The 17,114-nt window shown below is 39.7% G+C and overlaps 1 protein-coding gene across 1 annotated transcript in view; it reads right to left on the bottom strand.

The window, feature by feature from the left end:
* Positions 1 to 502: 502 nt before the first annotated feature.
* HORMAD2 (HORMA domain containing 2) overlaps positions 503 to 17,114 on the bottom strand; it is a 503,384-nt gene continuing 486,772 nt past the window's right edge. Inside the window, exons 9-10 of the mRNA XM_053699837.1 lie at positions 732 to 988; positions 503 to 556 (exon numbers count right to left, since the gene is read on the bottom strand). Coding sequence (XP_053555812.1) covers positions 503 to 556; positions 732 to 988 — 311 coding nt within the window. The remainder of the gene's footprint in view (positions 557 to 731; positions 989 to 17,114) is intronic.

Here is a 17,114-nt window from a genome sequence, read left to right as displayed (position 1 = left end):
AATTTTTTTTATCACTTTGTTTACGAAAACAATATCCAATATTGCGGGGGGCGGGATTGGAAAAATTGGAATCAACCACAAAATTGTCATTGTACTTCAAAGTGAGTATAGCAATATTGATTTAAGTTTGGAATAAAATTATTTCTACTATAATTTACAGATTTCTTTATATTAATGAAAAAAAAGAAACTGCAAAAAAACAGGAAATGTCTATTCAGAGATACAGTGCCATAATGTCACAATCATTTATCACAATTTACTTAACATTTATTATTTCGTCTTTCATAAGATAAGGTATTATTTTTTTGTGAAAAATAATTTATGAAATAAATTATTTAAGTGTACTGACTACTCTTCTATATATTTTGTATATTTTGAATATCACACACCTACACACAACAATATGCATATGCTGTCAAGAACTGAAGCAAGACAGAGTGCAGTCTATAAAAAAATATTTTAAGCAATTCTAAAGTTATGCAGTGATTACATCATGGGTGTGTCACAGTCTCGAAGATAGCCAGCTGACGTAATCATTTAATAATATTTCTGGTGTCTAGAATAACACATGAGTCATAGCATAAAAGAATAGCTTCTGTATTGAAATATGGAAGCATGTGAATTGCATTTCAAATTACATTAACATGTTATATATTGTTTGAAATGGAAGATAAGGTAATAGAAAAATAACTACAATAGCTCTAGATATATGTCCTGATGTTTACACTTACATTTAAGCTGCAACTCCCTTCCTCATTATCTTCATCACAATCCAGCCCCTGATGAGATATCGCCGTACTATTTTTTTCCATTAGTTTCTCACCCATAGTTGTCGTTCTCTCAGTGTCAGTGGTAACTTTAATCTTCATGCTGTGAAAATCTGTGGCGATAGACCCAACTTTCAAATTTACAGGGTCCCCCTGAAATATTAGGCTATTGAGAGACTGTGCTTCTTTAAAACCTGGGGGCTGGTAACTCGCAGGGGTTACTGTGAAGAATCAGTTATAAAGAAAAAAAAGTCTAAGACTGAATCAAATATGACAATGTATATGCGTTATTAACAGAATATATTTTATATTTATATTTGATTCAAATAGCTTATGCACTTACAATCTTTGGTACACATTATATACAAAGTGGAAATGTGCAAAATCAGAGTTGGAAAAAAGATAAACCAATGAAACAGAAGTCATCCATAGTTATTTATATATATTTATGAATGGTTCATATCTTAACTTTTGGGTGTGTTTTTCTTTTACTTGAGTAAAGAGCAATCTTAGAAATATTTCTTATCAAGACAAGTATGTTTTATATTTAGACTTCAAACATCAAATGAGAAATATTTTGGCTAGATAATGATGTTCTGTACCGATCCAGACAGGCATACAGAAATACAAGATCTCCCTTAGTTTTAATTTTTCTTTATCTCTGTGAGTACACTGATTTATGGCTATTATTTCTTGTATCAGGCACACGGTATTCAGCTTAGTGAACTAGAAGTCTAGATAAAATGCATTGCATACATTTAATGGTTGCAGGTCTGTATAGTGTTAAACCCAGTTTCTCTACCTATAATATATACACAAAATAGTACACACACCACACAGACTCAAATGACACCCACAGTACACAAGCACACACCAACACATTTTTACAACAAAAGCTTTGCGGTTAGATTACGAGTTTTTGGTGGTAAGGCTTGCGGTGTTAACGAGCAGTTTATGCTCACCGCTCACCTGCAGACAGCGCTGGTATTACGAGTTTTTACAAACCCGGCGTTAGCCGCAGAAAAGTGAGCGGAGAGCAAAATTTAGCTCCACATCTAACCTCAATACCAGTGCTGCTTACGATAGCGTCGAGCTGGCAAAATGTGCTTGTGCACGATTTCCCCATAGGAATCAATGGGGCAGATCCGGCTGAAAAAAACATACTTTTTATGTCTACACCTAACACCCTAACATGAACCCTGAGTCTAAACACCCCTAATCTTACACTTATTAACCCCTAATCTGCCGACCCCAACATCGGCAACACCTGCATTATATTATTAACCCCTAATCTGCCGCTCCAGACACCGCCGCCACCTACATTATACTTATGAACTCCTAATCTGTCGCCCCCAAAATCGCCAAACCCTACATTATATTTATTAACCCCTAATCTGCCGCCCCAATGTCGCCGCCACTATAATAAAGTTATTAACCCCTAAATCTAAGTCTAACCCTAAACCTAACCCCCCCTAACTTAAATATAAATTAAATAAATCTAAATAAAATTACTATTAATAACTACATTATTCCTATTTAAAACTAAATACTTACCTATAAAATAAACCCTAAGATAGCTACAATATAACTAATAGTTACATTGTAGCTATCTCAGGGTTTAGTTTTATTTTACAGGCAACTTTGTATTTATTTTAACTAGGTAGAATATTTACTAAATAGTTATTAACTATTGAATAGCTACCTAGCTAAAATAAGTACAAATTCACCTGTAAAATAAAACCTAACCTAAGTTACAATTACACCTAACACTACACTATAATTAAAATAATTACCTAAATTAACTACAATTAATTACAATAAAATAAAATAAACTAAAGTATGAAAAAAAACCTCTAAATTACAGAAAATAATAAAATAATTACAGGTTTTTTAAACTAATTACACCTAATTTAATCCTCCAAATAAAATAAAAAAGCCCCCCAAAATAAAAAAAATCCCTACCCTATACTAAATTACAAAATTTTGGGGCATTGCCCCAAAGTAATCATCTCTTTTACCGGTAAAAAAAAATACAATACCCCCCAACATTAAAACCCACCACCCACACACCCAACCCTACTCTAAAACCCACCCAATCCCCCCTTAATAAAACCTAACACTAACCCCTTGAAGATCACCCTACCTTGAGACGTCTTCACCCAACTGGGCAGAAGTGGTCCTCTAGACGGGCAGAAGTCTTCATCCTATCCGGGTAGAAGAGGTACTCCAGATGGGCAGAAATCTTCATCCAGGCGGCATCTTCTATCTTCATCCATCCGGAGCGAAGCGGGTCCATCTTCAAGACATCCAACGTGGAGCATCCTCTTCCAAAGACATCCGACGACTAAATGACGGTACCATTTAAGTGATGTCATCCAAGATGGCGTCCGTTCAATTCCGATTGGCTGATAGAATTCTATCAGCCAATCGGAATTAAGGTAGAAAATATCCTATTGGCTGATCCAATCAGCCAATAGGATTGACCTAGCATTCTATTGGCTGTTCCAATCAGCCAATAGAATGCAAGCTCAATAACAAAGCCCCCCAAAATAAAAAAATGCCCTACCCTATTCTAAAATAAAAATAGAAAAGCTCTTTTACCTTACCAGCCCTTAAAAGGGCCTTTTGCGGGGCATGCCCCAAAGAATTCTGCTCTTTTGCCTGGAAACAAAAACATACAATAACCCCCACCATTACAACCCACCACCCACATACCCCTAATCTAACCCAAACCCCTCTTAAATAAACCTAACACTAAGCCCCTGAAGATCTTCCTACCTTATCTTCACCACGCCGAGTATCACCGATCGGTCCAGAGGAAGCTCCGAAGTCTTCATCCAAGCCCAAGCGGGGGCTGAAGAGGTCCATCATCGGGCTGAAGAGGTCCATCATCGGGCTGAAGTCTTGATCCAAGCGGCGGCTGAAGAAGTCCATCATCGGGCTGAAGTCTTGATCCAAGCGGCATCTTCAATCTTCTTTCTTCCGGATCCATCTTCATCCCGCCGACGCGGAACATCCATCCTGCCCGACGACTTCCCGATGAATGACGGTTCCTTTAAATGACGTCATCCAAGATGGCGTCCCTCGAATTCCGATTGGCTGATAAGATTCTATCAGCCAATCGGAATTAAGGTAGGAAAATTCGGATTGGCTGATGGAATCAGCCAATCAGATTGAGCTTGCATTCTATTGGCTGTTCCGATCAGCCAATAGAATGCGAGCTCAATCTGATTGGCTGATTGGATCAGCCAATCGTATTGAACTTGAATCTGATTGGCTGATTCCATCAGCCAATCAGAATTTTCCTACCTTAATTCCGATTGGCTTATTGAATCATATCAGCCAATCGGAATCCGAGGGACGCCATCTTGGATGACGTCATTTAAAGGAAACGTCATTCGTTGGGAAGTCGTCGGGCAGGATGGATGTTCCGCGTCGGCGGGATGAAGATGGATCCGGAAGAAAGAAGATTGAATATGCCGCTTGGATCAAGACTTCAGCCCGATGATGGACTTCTTCAGCCGCCGCTTGGATCAAGACTTCAGCCCGATGATGGACTTCTTCAGCCGCCGCTTGGATCAAGACTTCAGCCCGATGATGGACCTCTTCAGCCCGATGATGGACCTCTTCAGCCCGATGATGGATCTCTTCAGCCCCCGCTTGGGCTTGGATGAAGACTTCGGAGGCTCTTCTGGACCGATCAGTGATACCCGGCGTGGTGAAGAAAAGGCAGGAAGATCTACAGGGGCTTAGTGTTAGGTTTATTTAAGGGGGGTTTGGGTTAGATTAGGGGTATGTGGGTGGTGGGTTGTAATGTGGGGGGGTATTGTATGTTTTTATTTTAGGCAAAAGAGCAGAATTCTTTGGGACATGCCCCGCAAAAGGCCCTTTTAAGGGCTGGTAAGGTAAAAGAGCTTTTCTATTTTTATTTTAGAATAGGGTAGGGCATTTTTTTATTTTGGGGGGCTTTTTTATTTTATTAGGGGGCTTAGAGTAGGTGTAATTAGCTTAAAATTGTTGTAATATTTTTCTAATGTTTGTAAATTATTTTTTTATTTTTTGTAACTTAGTTCTTTTTTATTTTTTGTACTTTAGTTTATTTAATTGTATTTATTTGTAGGTATTTTATGTAATTCATTTATTGATAGTGTAGTGTTAGGTTTAATTGTAACTTAGGTTAGGATTTATTTTACAGGTAATTTTGTAATTATTTTAACTAGGTAGCTATTAAATAGTTATTAACTATTTAATAGCTATTGTATCTGGTTAAAATAAATACAAAGTTACCTGTAAAATAAATATTAATCGTAAAATAGCTACAATATAATTATAATTTATATTGTAGCTATATTAGGATTTATTTTACAGGTAAGTATTTAGCTTTAAATAGGATTAATTTATTTAATAAGATTTAATTTATTTCGTTAGATAAAAATTATATTTAACTTAGGGGGGTGTTAGTGTTAGACTTAGCTTTAGGGGTTAATAAATTTATTAGAGTAGCGGTGAGGTCCGGTCGGCAGATTAGGGGTTAATACTTGAAGTTAGGTGTCGGCGATGTTAGGGAGGGCAGATTAGGGGTTAATACTATTTATTACAGGGTTATTGAGGCGTGAGTGAGGCGGATTAGGGGTTAATAACTTTATTATAGTAGCGGTGAGGTCCGGTCGGCAGATTAGGGGTTAATAATTGTAGGTAGGTGGCGGCGACATTGGGGCAGCAGATTAGGGGTTAATAAATATAATATAGGGGTCGGCGGTGTTAGGGGCAGCAGATTCGGGGTACATAGGGATAACGTAGGTGGCGGCGGCGGTATACGGAGCGGCAGATTAGGGGTTAAAAAAATATGCAGGGGTCAGCGATAGCGGGGGCGGCAGATTAGGGGTTAATAAGTGTAAGGTTAGGGGTGTTTAGACTTGGGGTACATGTTAGGGTGTTAGGTGCAGACTTAGGAAGTGTTTCCCCATAGGAAACAATGGGGCTGCGTTAGGAGCTGAACGCTGCTTTTTGCAGGTGTTAGGTTTTTTTCCAGCTCAAACGGCCCCATTGTTTCCTATGGGGAAATCGTGCACGAGCACGTTTTTTAAGCTGGCCGCGTCCGTAAGCACCGCTGGTATTGAGAGTTGCAGTGGCGGTAAATTATGCTATACGCTCCCTTTTTGGAGCCTAACGCAGCCCTTCTGTGAACTCTAAATACCAGCGGTATTTAAAAGGTGCGGGGGGGGGGGGGGGGAAACAGCGTTAGCTACGCGGGTCGTTACCGACAAAACTCTAAATCTAGCTGTATGTAAGCATAAATCCTATTTTCTCTCGTAAGAGAAATCACATGTGGAAGCTTATACTCAAACTGTGAAGTCTATAAAACTATCATGTACTATAGGGGCACACACACAGTTAAGGCATACAGGTTACTGATCAGGCACTGAGGACCTGAGAAAAGTCCATCCAAAAGCAGTCTCTGAAGAGGCATACATGTAAAAATTTGAGACAGTATGTAAGGAAGACCAAGTAGCCACCTTGCAAATTTGGTCTATGGAAGCGTCATTATGGAAGGCCCAAGAAGTGGGAACTACTCTAGTTGAATTATCAGTATTGTGCTCAGGGGAAGCGCCACAACCAGGGATGCCTTACGAATTAAAAAGACATAAAATAACACATTTTTCTTCCATGATTCAGATTGAGCATACAATTTTAAATAACTTTCCAGTTTACTTCAACTATCAAATTTGTTTTATTCTCTAATTATACTTCACTGAAAGAGTAGCAATGGACTACTGGGAGCTAGCTGAACACATCTAGGGCTAGATTATGAGTGGCGCACTAACTGTTGTGTGCAAGCAAAAAGGGGTTTATTGTGGCTCTGCACACGTATTACAAGTCGAAAGTAAACATGTTCCCATGTCGGGATAGTGCTACTTTCGAGCTCTGGTTAATTGTTACGCAAGACAATAAAGTTGCACAAAACACATCAAAAATATATTTAAAAGTACAATCACTCTCATATTAACAATGTCTTATAAAAATTATTTTAAAAAAATTGCATAAAAAAGTTATATAGTGCTCAATGATATGAGGTCTCATGTTTCAGGGGGGAAAAACATGTAAGGGGTTTTAACATAGAGATACATACATACACATGTCTAAATATGTATATGTATGTGTATATGTATGTATATACAGACATACCTTGTTTTATTGTACTTCTCTGTATTGTGCTTCTCAGATTTTACAAATTGAAGGTTTGTGGCAACCCTGTGTCAAGCAAGTCTATTGGCGCCATTTTTCTAACATATATACACATAAAAAACACATAAATACACATGAATACACATATATACACACCTATATATACACACGACCAACAAAAAGTTTATGACTCACTGAAGGCTCAGATGAGGATTAGCATTTTTTAGCAATAAAGTATTTGTCAATTAAGGTAAGTAGTATATGTACATTGGGTTTTTTCCGACATAATGCTTTTGCACACTTAATAGACCACAGTATAGTGTAAATATATCTGTTATATGCACTGAGGAACAAACAAATGAGTGGGACTCTGTGGTACGCCTGTAAATATATATATATATGTTTACATCTATAGATATATATATATATATATATATATATATATATATGTGTGTGTGTGTGTGTGTGCATTGGAGTCCTTTGCATACAAGTAGCTGAAAACATGTAAAATCATATTTAGGCAATATTCACTTTTAATAGTGTTTAATAGTGTTAATCACTTTTAATAAGTGTTTAACTATATATTAACTGTAAATATTTCACATTCCAATGTTCTTCACAGAAGGGAATATATTCTAAGCACACCCTATTCCAAATTATTATGCAAATTCTATTTCAGTGTCACAAAGATTAAATATTTTTTTTTTCAGTTTAACTCATGGATGGCATTGTGTCTCAGGGCTCTTTTGATCACTGAAAACAATCTCGGACACCTGTGATAATTAGATTGCCAGGTGAGCCCAATTAAAGGAAAAACTACTAAAGGAGGGTGTTCCACATTATTAAGCAGAGCACCATTTTCAAGCAATATGGGGAAGAAAAAGGATCTCTCTGCTGCCGAAAAGAGTGAAATAGTTCAATGCCTTGGACGAGGTATGACAACATTAGATATTTCACGAAAACTTAAGCGTGATCATCGCACTATTAAGAGATTTGTGGCTGATTCAGAGCACAGACGGGTTCGTGCAGATAAAGGCACATTGAGGAAGATTTCTGCCAGATCTATGCACCGGATCAAGAGAGCAGCTGCTAAAATACCATTACATAGCAGCAAACAGATATTTGAAGCTGCTGGTGCCTCTGGAGTCCCACGGACATCAAGGTGTAGAGTTCTCCAGAGTCTTGCAACTGTGCATAAACATTCCATTCGGCCACCACTAACCAATGCTCACAAGCAGAAACGGCTGCATTGGGCAGAAAAATACATGAAGACTAATTTTCAAACAGTCCTGTTCACTGATGAGTGCCGTGCAACCCTGGATGGTCCAGATGGATGGAGTAGTGGATGGTTGGTGGACGGCCACCCTGGTCCAACAAGACTGCAACGTCAGCAAGGCGGTGGTGTAGTCATGTTTTGGGCCAGAATCATGGGAAGAGAGCTGGTCGGCCCCTTTAGGATCCCCGAAGGTGTAAAGATGACCTCTGCAAAGTATGTGGAGTTCCTGACTGACCACTTCCTTCCCTGGTACAGAAGGAAGAACTATGCTTTCTGTAATAAAATCATCTTCATGCATGACAATGCACCATCTCATGCTGCAAAGAATACCTCTGCATCAATGGCTGCTATGGGGATAAAAAGAGAGAAAGTCATGGTGTGGCCTCCATCCTCCCCTGACCTCAATCCTATTGAGAACCTTTGGAGCATTCTCAAGCAAAAGATCTATGAGGGTGGGAGGCAGTTTACATCCAAACAGCAGCTCTGGGAGGCAAACAAATTCAAGCAGAAACTGTCCAAAAACTCACAAGTTCAATGGATGCAAGACTTATGAAGCTGCTATCAAATAAGGGGTCCTATGTTAAAATGTAACGTGACCTGTTAAAATGTTTAAAAAGTTAAAATGTTGTTCAAAGTTTGATTGAAATAGCTTTTGATTTCAGTAAAAATGAAAATGTTCAGTTCTTTACAACCTATAAAGTGTTTTGAAACTTACTGTGTGTAATAATTTGGAACAGTGCATTGTAAGTTTTATATTTTGAAAAAAAAATACTGTTATCATTAGGAGGTTTGTTCAATAAAATTTGAATTGTACTCTTAATAGTTGATAACATGAGAATTATGCTGACTGTTGCTTACATCAATTATTTAGGTAAATGAGAAAGATATCATTGGCATAATAATTTGGAACAGGGTGTATTTTTAAACAGATATTCCTATGTATATCTGTATATATCTATACCTATATATAATCAATTATATATATATTTGATCAAAAAACATTTATATACACAGAAATCAGGTTTCAACGCATGTATAAGTGTTAGTTTTTTTTCCTTCATAATTTTTCATTTTCCATTGAAGTCTATGGGGGAATATGTTAACAGGTTTGTGATATTCAAAGTTCGGCTTTTTGAGTGCATTGGTTTAGCGCTTGTGTGATTTTTTTTTACTTTTAGCTTGTAATATGCACTATACCCGACGTGAGAAAAACAAAATGTATGCTTAGCTGATAAATTTATTTCTTTGCGGATATGGTGAGTCCATGGATTAATCATTTACTGTTAAGAATATCACTCCTGGCCAGCAGGAGGAGGCAAAGAGCACCACAGCCAAGCTGTTAAGTATCACTCCTCTACCCACAAACCCCAGTCATTCGATCAAAGGTAAATGGAGAAAAAAGGAGTAACACAAGGTGGAGAGAGTTTCCTGAAGTTTAGACAAAAATAACTGTCTTGAAATAAAGGGCTGGGCCGTGGACTCACCATATCCAGAAAGAAACACATTTATCAGGTAAGCATAGATTTTGTTTTCTTTCCTAAGATATGGTGAGTCCACTGATTCATTATTTACTGTTGGGAACCAATACCCAAGCTAGAGTACACAGATGAATAGGGAGGGACAAGACAGGCAGACCTAAACAGAAGGCACCACCGCTTGAAGAACCTTTCTCCCAAAAAGAAGCCTCAGCTGAGGCAAAATAATCAAATTTGGAAAATGCAGAGAAGACCAAGTTGCAGCCTTGCAATTCTGTTCCATAGAAGCTTCATTTTTGAACGTTTAAGATGAGGTGACAGCCCTAGTGGAATGAGCCATAATACTCTCAGGAGGCTGCTGTCCAGCAGTCTCATAAGCAAAATGAATTATACTTCTCAACCAGAGAGAAAGAGAAGTAGCAGTAGCTTTCTGACCTTTATGTTTCCCAGAGAAACAAACAAACAGGGCAGAAGACCAGCGAAAATCCTTAGTCGCCTGTAAATACAATTTTAAAGCATGAACAACATCCAAGTTGTGCAACAAACGTTCTTTATGAGAAGAAGGATTAGGACATAGAGAAGGAACAACAATTTCCTGATTAATATTTCTGTCCGAAACCACTTTAGGAAGGAAACCTACCTCAGTACAAAGAACCGCCTTATCGGCATGAAAGATAAGGTGAATTATACTGCAAAGCTAAGAGTTCCGAGACTCTCCGACCAGAAGAGATAGAAATAAGAAACAAAACCTTCCAAGATAATAACTTAATATCTATGGAATGCAATGGCTCAAATGGAGCCTGCTGTAAAACTTAAAGACGAAGGTTAAGGCTCCAAGGAGGAGCAACAGACTTAAACACAGGCCTGATTTTGACCAAGGCCTGACAAAAAGATTGCACATCTGGCACGTCCGCCAGACGCTTATGCAGCAAAATAGATAAAGCAGAAATCTGAACCTTCAGAGTACTGACTGACAAACCCTTTTCCAGACCATCCTGGAAAAGGACAAAATTATAGGAATACCTAACCCTACTTCAAGAGTAGACCTTGGATTCACACCAATAGAGATATTTACGCCATATCTTATGATAAATCCTTCTCGTAACAGACTTGCGAGCCTGAATCATGGTCTCAATGACCGACTCACCATGCTTAGACAAAACTAAGCGTTCAACTCCAAACAGTCAGCTTCATAGAAAACTAGATTTGGATGAAGGAAGGAACCCTGAATCAGAAAGTTCTTCCTCCGAGACAGTCTCCAAATGGAAGAAACAGGTATGCCAGTCTGAAATCCCAATGGACCACCAGAGCATCTACCAGAGCAGTCTGGGATCTCTTAACCTTGAACCGCACCTTGGAAGCTTGGCAGTCTGTCGAGACCATCAGATCCAACTCCGGCACCCCCCTATTGAGGGTTAAGCTGTAGAACACCTCCAGATGGAATTCTCCCTCCCCGGGAGAAAAATCTGCCTGCTAAGGAATCCGCTTCCCAGTTATCCACCCCCGGACTAAGGACAAATGAATCCAAGCTATCAGGGCATTGTATAGCGCTCTCAACTCAAAAATGTTGATGGGGAGAGAAGACTCCTCCCGAGTCTTAATTCACTGTACCTTAAACGAGTCCCAGACTGCTCCCCAGCCCAGCAGGCTGGCGTCCGTGGTTACAAACACTCAGGAGGGTCTCCAAAAGCATGTGCGAACAATAGCATAATAGCTTGTTCTATGGCTAGTTACCACCCAAGAAGCAGCCTCTTTTTGCTCAACATGTGCCTTTCACAGAGAAAAACAATAGCATAATAGCTTGTTCTATGGCTAGTTACCACCCAAGAAGCAGCCTCTTTTTGCTCAATATGTGCCTTTCACAGAGAAAAACTTTCCTGAAGCATATCAGTCTGATCCTGACCTCACAGTACAGTCCAGCCCCGAAATACCAGGCAATTCTTCTCTGAACGAGAGAAACAGCAAAACCCCAGACGTATGTTTCGGCCTATTGTGGGCCTCGTCAGTGAGGTGCAGCCATATCCCTCTAGGCACACTGAGCAACGGGTCCACGTCTGGATTCCCGCATCACACTTAGGGAGACTTCCCAAAATGTCATAATTTGCATAAATAAAAAGAGAGAAGCGCTCAACCTGGAAATGAACAATAGCATAATAGCTTGTTCTATGGCTAGTTACCACCCAAGAAGCAGCCTCTTTTTGCTCAACATGTGCCTTTCACAGAGTTAGAACCTGTTCCAGCACTGGAACTGGAACAATCACTCCCAGGGAGGAAAATCTTGCATCACATTTAAAAAACGCCTCTCCTTTTTATCTGTTCTACAGATAATCTTGAGAGGTGAAACCTGCCCATGGGAGGAAAAATCTTGAATTCCAGTTTGTAACCCTGAGATACTATGTCCACAGCCCAGGGATCTGGGACGTCTTGTATCCATGCTTGAGAAAATATGTCCCCCACTCGATCCGCTCCCGGATTGAGGGCAAACCTTTCTAGCTGATTTAGATTCAGCTCCGGTTTTCCTGATTGCTTCCCCTTGTTCCAAGACTAACTGGGCTTCCAAGAAGACTTGGACTGTTCCTGCTTGGACGAGAAAGGGAAGACTTTCCTCTGAATTTACGAAAGGAAGGAAAATTATTCTGATGTCCTTACAGTCTATTCTTCTTGTCTAGTGGAAGAAAAACCCATTTTCCACCCGTGATATAAAAAAAAAATTCTGTCAGACCAGGTCCAAACAAGGTCTTACCCTTGTAAGGAATCGCCAGAAGCTTAGACTTCAATGAAAACATCAACTGACCAAGATTTTATCCACAATGCTCTGTGCACCAGCACAGCAAAACCAGATATTTTGGCTCCCACATAAATGACCTGCATGGAAGCATCAGAGATAAAGGAATTTGTCAACTTAAGAGACTTATCCTATCCCGAATTTCCTCTAAGGGAGTCTCTACCTGAAGAGACTCAGACAAGGAGTCGAACCAATAAGCTACTGCACTTGTCACAGTGGCAATGCACACTACAGGTTGCCATTGGAGACCCTGATGAACATACACTTTCTTTAAATAAGCCTCCAGCTTTTTGCCTAGTAGTTCTCTTAGCCAGAGTAGAAATGTCTACTTTATGCGCTGTAGGCCACGACTCCTTAATGTAGTCAGCAACAGGAAACATCTTCTTAAAGAAAGGAGATGGGGACAAAGGATTCCCAGCCTTCTCCCCTTCCTGTGCTATTATCTCTGTGGCACAGTCTGGCACAGTAAACACCTCCACAGAGGAAGGAACATCAAAATATTATTAAGCTTGCTTGACATCCTAGGGTTGGCAGCAAAAGAAGTATCTGAGTTGTCAAGAGTAGCCAAACCTCCTTTACATGTACATGGAGGTGTTAAAGCTTAAATCTGAAGGATACAATATCAGCATCAGATGAAGGAATTATACTCTCCGAATCTGAGATTTCATCCTCAGAGGTTACTGACTTATCTTCCTCATCAGCCTTATGAGAAAAGGCCACTTCGGTAGCAGAACTTGGAGCAGAAACCTTACTATCTGAATCTCTAAATTTCCTCTTGCGTTTTTCCCTGTAGCATGGGAATGGCAGCCAATGCTGCAGATACCGCAGAAGATACCTGGGCAGCAATTTCTGGTTGCAAATAAACTCCTCCAGGAGACTGAGAGGAACCGCAGGGCACCGCTTGTGACACCATTAAGTCTTGGGGCGTCTGAGGAGAAAACTGTGGCATTGCTTGAACAGCATCATCCTGAGAGACTGTTGGCTCAGAAACAAAGAGTTAACTTTAATATTTAAAGTACTATCTATACATTAATAACAAAAAAGCAAGGGCGGCACAAATTGATTATCCACGCAAATTTGGCACCTGAGTATGAGATCAGCAACCTGTTCCATGAAGCAGGAGATAACCAAACAAAGAAGAAAAACATATATATATATATTTTGTGTACTGTCCCTTTAAGAGACCAAGACAATAAAATGCAGACTGTGTTTCTAACAAGTAAAATTTACCCAATAATTAGGAAATGTTAGCAGACAAATAATATATATATAGATATTGTTTATATCATTTAATGCTGCCCCTCCACACCTCAGCTCTATGACTGAGGTGCCAACCTGCTTCTACGATCGTCTAATGGAACGTTGGGTCGATTCTTCTTCCGTGACAACCGAAACGGCTCTGCAAAACTTTTCAGTGAGCGGAAACAAGAGGCACACGTCACCGGTCTTGAAGCTGCGTCTGTGCATTGTAAATGCGCGCTTCAGATCGTAAGAGAAGCCCAAAGGAAATGGAGCTGCTTCCTGTGGTGCTGAAACATCGCAGCTAGCTTAAGATCACAAATTGCAATAACGAAAGTGCCCCCAATAAAGTGTAAACACACCTGTTCACCATATAAGAAATAAACATGACCTCAAAAAGTTTCTGACATAAAAAGCCAACGATATGTAGTTAACTCTTTCTTGTCCTAAAGGAGTTAACCCCATTCTCTGTCACAAAACGAAGTCCCTGTCCCTGCCTGCAAATGATCCTGAACCCAGGATACTAGTCCCCATAATTGTACAGTCTTTTGAGTTATGTGTTAACCCCTTCAACAGTGCTGTGGGTTAACCCTTCCAGTGCCAGCCTCCTTTCCAGACCCCAGAAGACAAAAGGCACTTACCTGCACCTCTAGCTGCCCGGCAGGAGTACAGCTCATGCAGTATTGAAGGATGCCACTCCGTACAGAGACCTGTGGCAAAAAGAAAAAACAGAGTAAACCTACTCTGGCTTTCTATACTAGGGCAGCAACATATTAGGAAAAGGCCCACCTCACAAGTTCCTGACTGCTATAAAGTCATCACTGCCTTACTGAAGAGACTGACGTGGAGTACGGTTAGACCCAATCTTGAGAGGAAAGATCAGAGCAAACCTACTCTGGCTTTCAAAATAATAAAATCTTGATTGAAGTGAAATAAATCTAATCTTCTTCAGACAACAAAACTTCACCTCCTCCTTGCACGAAGGCAAAGAGAATGACTGGGGTTTGTGGGTAGAGGAGTGATACTTAACAGCTTGGCTGTGGTGCTCTTTGCCTCCTCCTGCTGGCCAGGGGTGATATTCCCAACAGTAAATGATGAATCCGTGGACTCACCATATCTTAGGAAAGAAAACGCTTACTTATAGCAAAGGTAGTATTTGATCAGGAGCAATAAATAGCACCCCACTCCTAGTAAGCCAACTACATAAGACAAATGTGTGCAGGCACCAATCACCAGCTATATCCCAGTAGTGAAGGATATGTACATATTCTTTTTCAACAACAGATACTAAGAGAACAAAGTACATTTGAAAATAGAAGTGAATTTAAAAGTATCTTAAAATTACATGCTATATCTGAATCATACAAGTTTAACTTTGACTGTCCTATCCCTTTAAGACCTTAAGGCAAGCAGCTAAGATAACTGCCATAAATTTATGACCATTGCAAGGTCCAGAGAAATGGATGAACAGACAAGAAGAAAGCCTAAAAATACATGTCACTTTAAAATATAATTTTAAGGCGCCTACAACATCCTGGTTATAAAGTTGCTCTTAAGGAAATCTTAGGAGCAGGACATAAAAAGAAACATCAATTTATTAATTGACATTATTTTTAGTTACTTCCATGGGAACAAAGGGACAGCTAGTTCATAGAACAGTCTTACCCTGATGAAAAATCAGGAAAGGAGGTTTGTAAGATAAAGCTGAATGCTCAGAAACTCTTCTGACCAAAAGAAAAAAAAACTTCCAGGAAAAAAAGCTTAACATCTAAACCATGCAGAGGGGTTTGAAGGACCCAATAAACCATTAAGATTCCATTGATTAGTAACTGGTCGAATAACCAGTCTGATTCTGGTCAAGGCCTTAACAAAGGTCTGGATATCTTGGCAATTTTCTTATCATATATGACAGATAAGGCTGAAATTTGACCCTTAAGAGAAGGTCTTTCTCCAGACCATGCTGCCGACACTCTAGATATATCCTTTGATAGCATGACTTAGGGGGTTCCCCAAAACATATTTTTTGGGATTCCCATGTTGCCCTTAATAGAGAGGTTTTATCTACCTTAAATTCTTTTCACCAGGATAAAAAACTTTACCAAACCTTATTAAATATCCACCTGGGGACAGGCTTTCTGGCCTGAATCATAGTATATATAACCCCTTCAGGACAGCACTAGGCGTTCAATAACCAGGCTGTCAGAGTTTTGAGATCCTGATGAATAAAAGGCCATTTAGAAAGAAGAAACTTTCTGAGAGGAAGTAACCAATGTGGGGGAATGAAGGAGGAAGGGGTAGGTCCCTAAACTTCAACAAAAATGGTCATTCATGGGACAGGGAAGGATGGTATCATTGAGGAGGAATCCCTATACTACAGAAAATGAAATATATATATATATATATATATATATATATATATATATATATAATATTAATAATAATAATATGTAACAAGTACAATAAAAACAACTTACAAGCCACCTAGCCAATTGAGAACAAGTCTCAATAGTTACACTGTGTGTGTCACCATCTGTAATGATCAAGTGCTGGGCCGCTGAGGCGGAAGGTAGTGGGAAAGTGCCTACACTGCAGAAAAAAATATTAAAGGGAGAGGGATGGATGGGGAGCTACACTACAGAAAAGGGTAGGAATGGAGGTTCCCATACATAACAATTGCTGGTAGGGTGGTGGTGGTGGGGGCACTACACTACAGAAAACATTTTTAGAATTATAAAACTGTATATATGTATAAGTTAGGTATTGGCAGATAGCTGCTAGTAAAAAAGATAGCCACCATTTGTGGGAGGGGGAGGGGAGAGCTGATTGGGAGGGATCAGGGAAGTGGAAGGGTTAAGGAAGATCACTACATTGGAGAAAAAAATAATACAAAAGCCCTACAATGCATACTGGCAAACTGTCTGCCAGTACCTAACATGGTGGGCATGAATGTGGGTGGTTGGGGGAAAGACTGCTGTTTGGGAGAGATCAACTGGAGGGTAATCTCTACACTACATAATTTATTCTTACCTGATAAATGAATTCTATCAGCCAATCGGAATTAAGGTAGGAAAAATCCTATTGACTGATGCAATCAGCCAATAGGATTGAAGTTCAATCCTATTGGCTGTTCCAATCAGCCAATAGAATGCAAACTCAATCCTATTGGCTGATTGCATCAGCCAATAGGATTTTTCCTACCTTAATTCCGATTGGCTGATAGAATTCTATCAGCCAAACGGAATTCAAGGGACGCCATCTTGGATGACGTCATTTAAAGGAACCTTCAGTCGTCGTTAGTCGTCGGCCAGGAAGGATGCTCCACGTCGGATGGCTTGAAGATGGACCCACTCCGTGCCAGATGGATGAAGATAGAAGATGTCGTCTGG

This window comes from Bombina bombina, chromosome 2 (genome assembly GCF_027579735.1).
Source record: "Bombina bombina isolate aBomBom1 chromosome 2, aBomBom1.pri, whole genome shotgun sequence".
NCBI lineage: Eukaryota > Metazoa > Chordata > Amphibia > Anura > Bombinatoridae > Bombina > Bombina bombina.
This window is presented reverse-complemented; position numbering and strand designations above follow the sequence as displayed.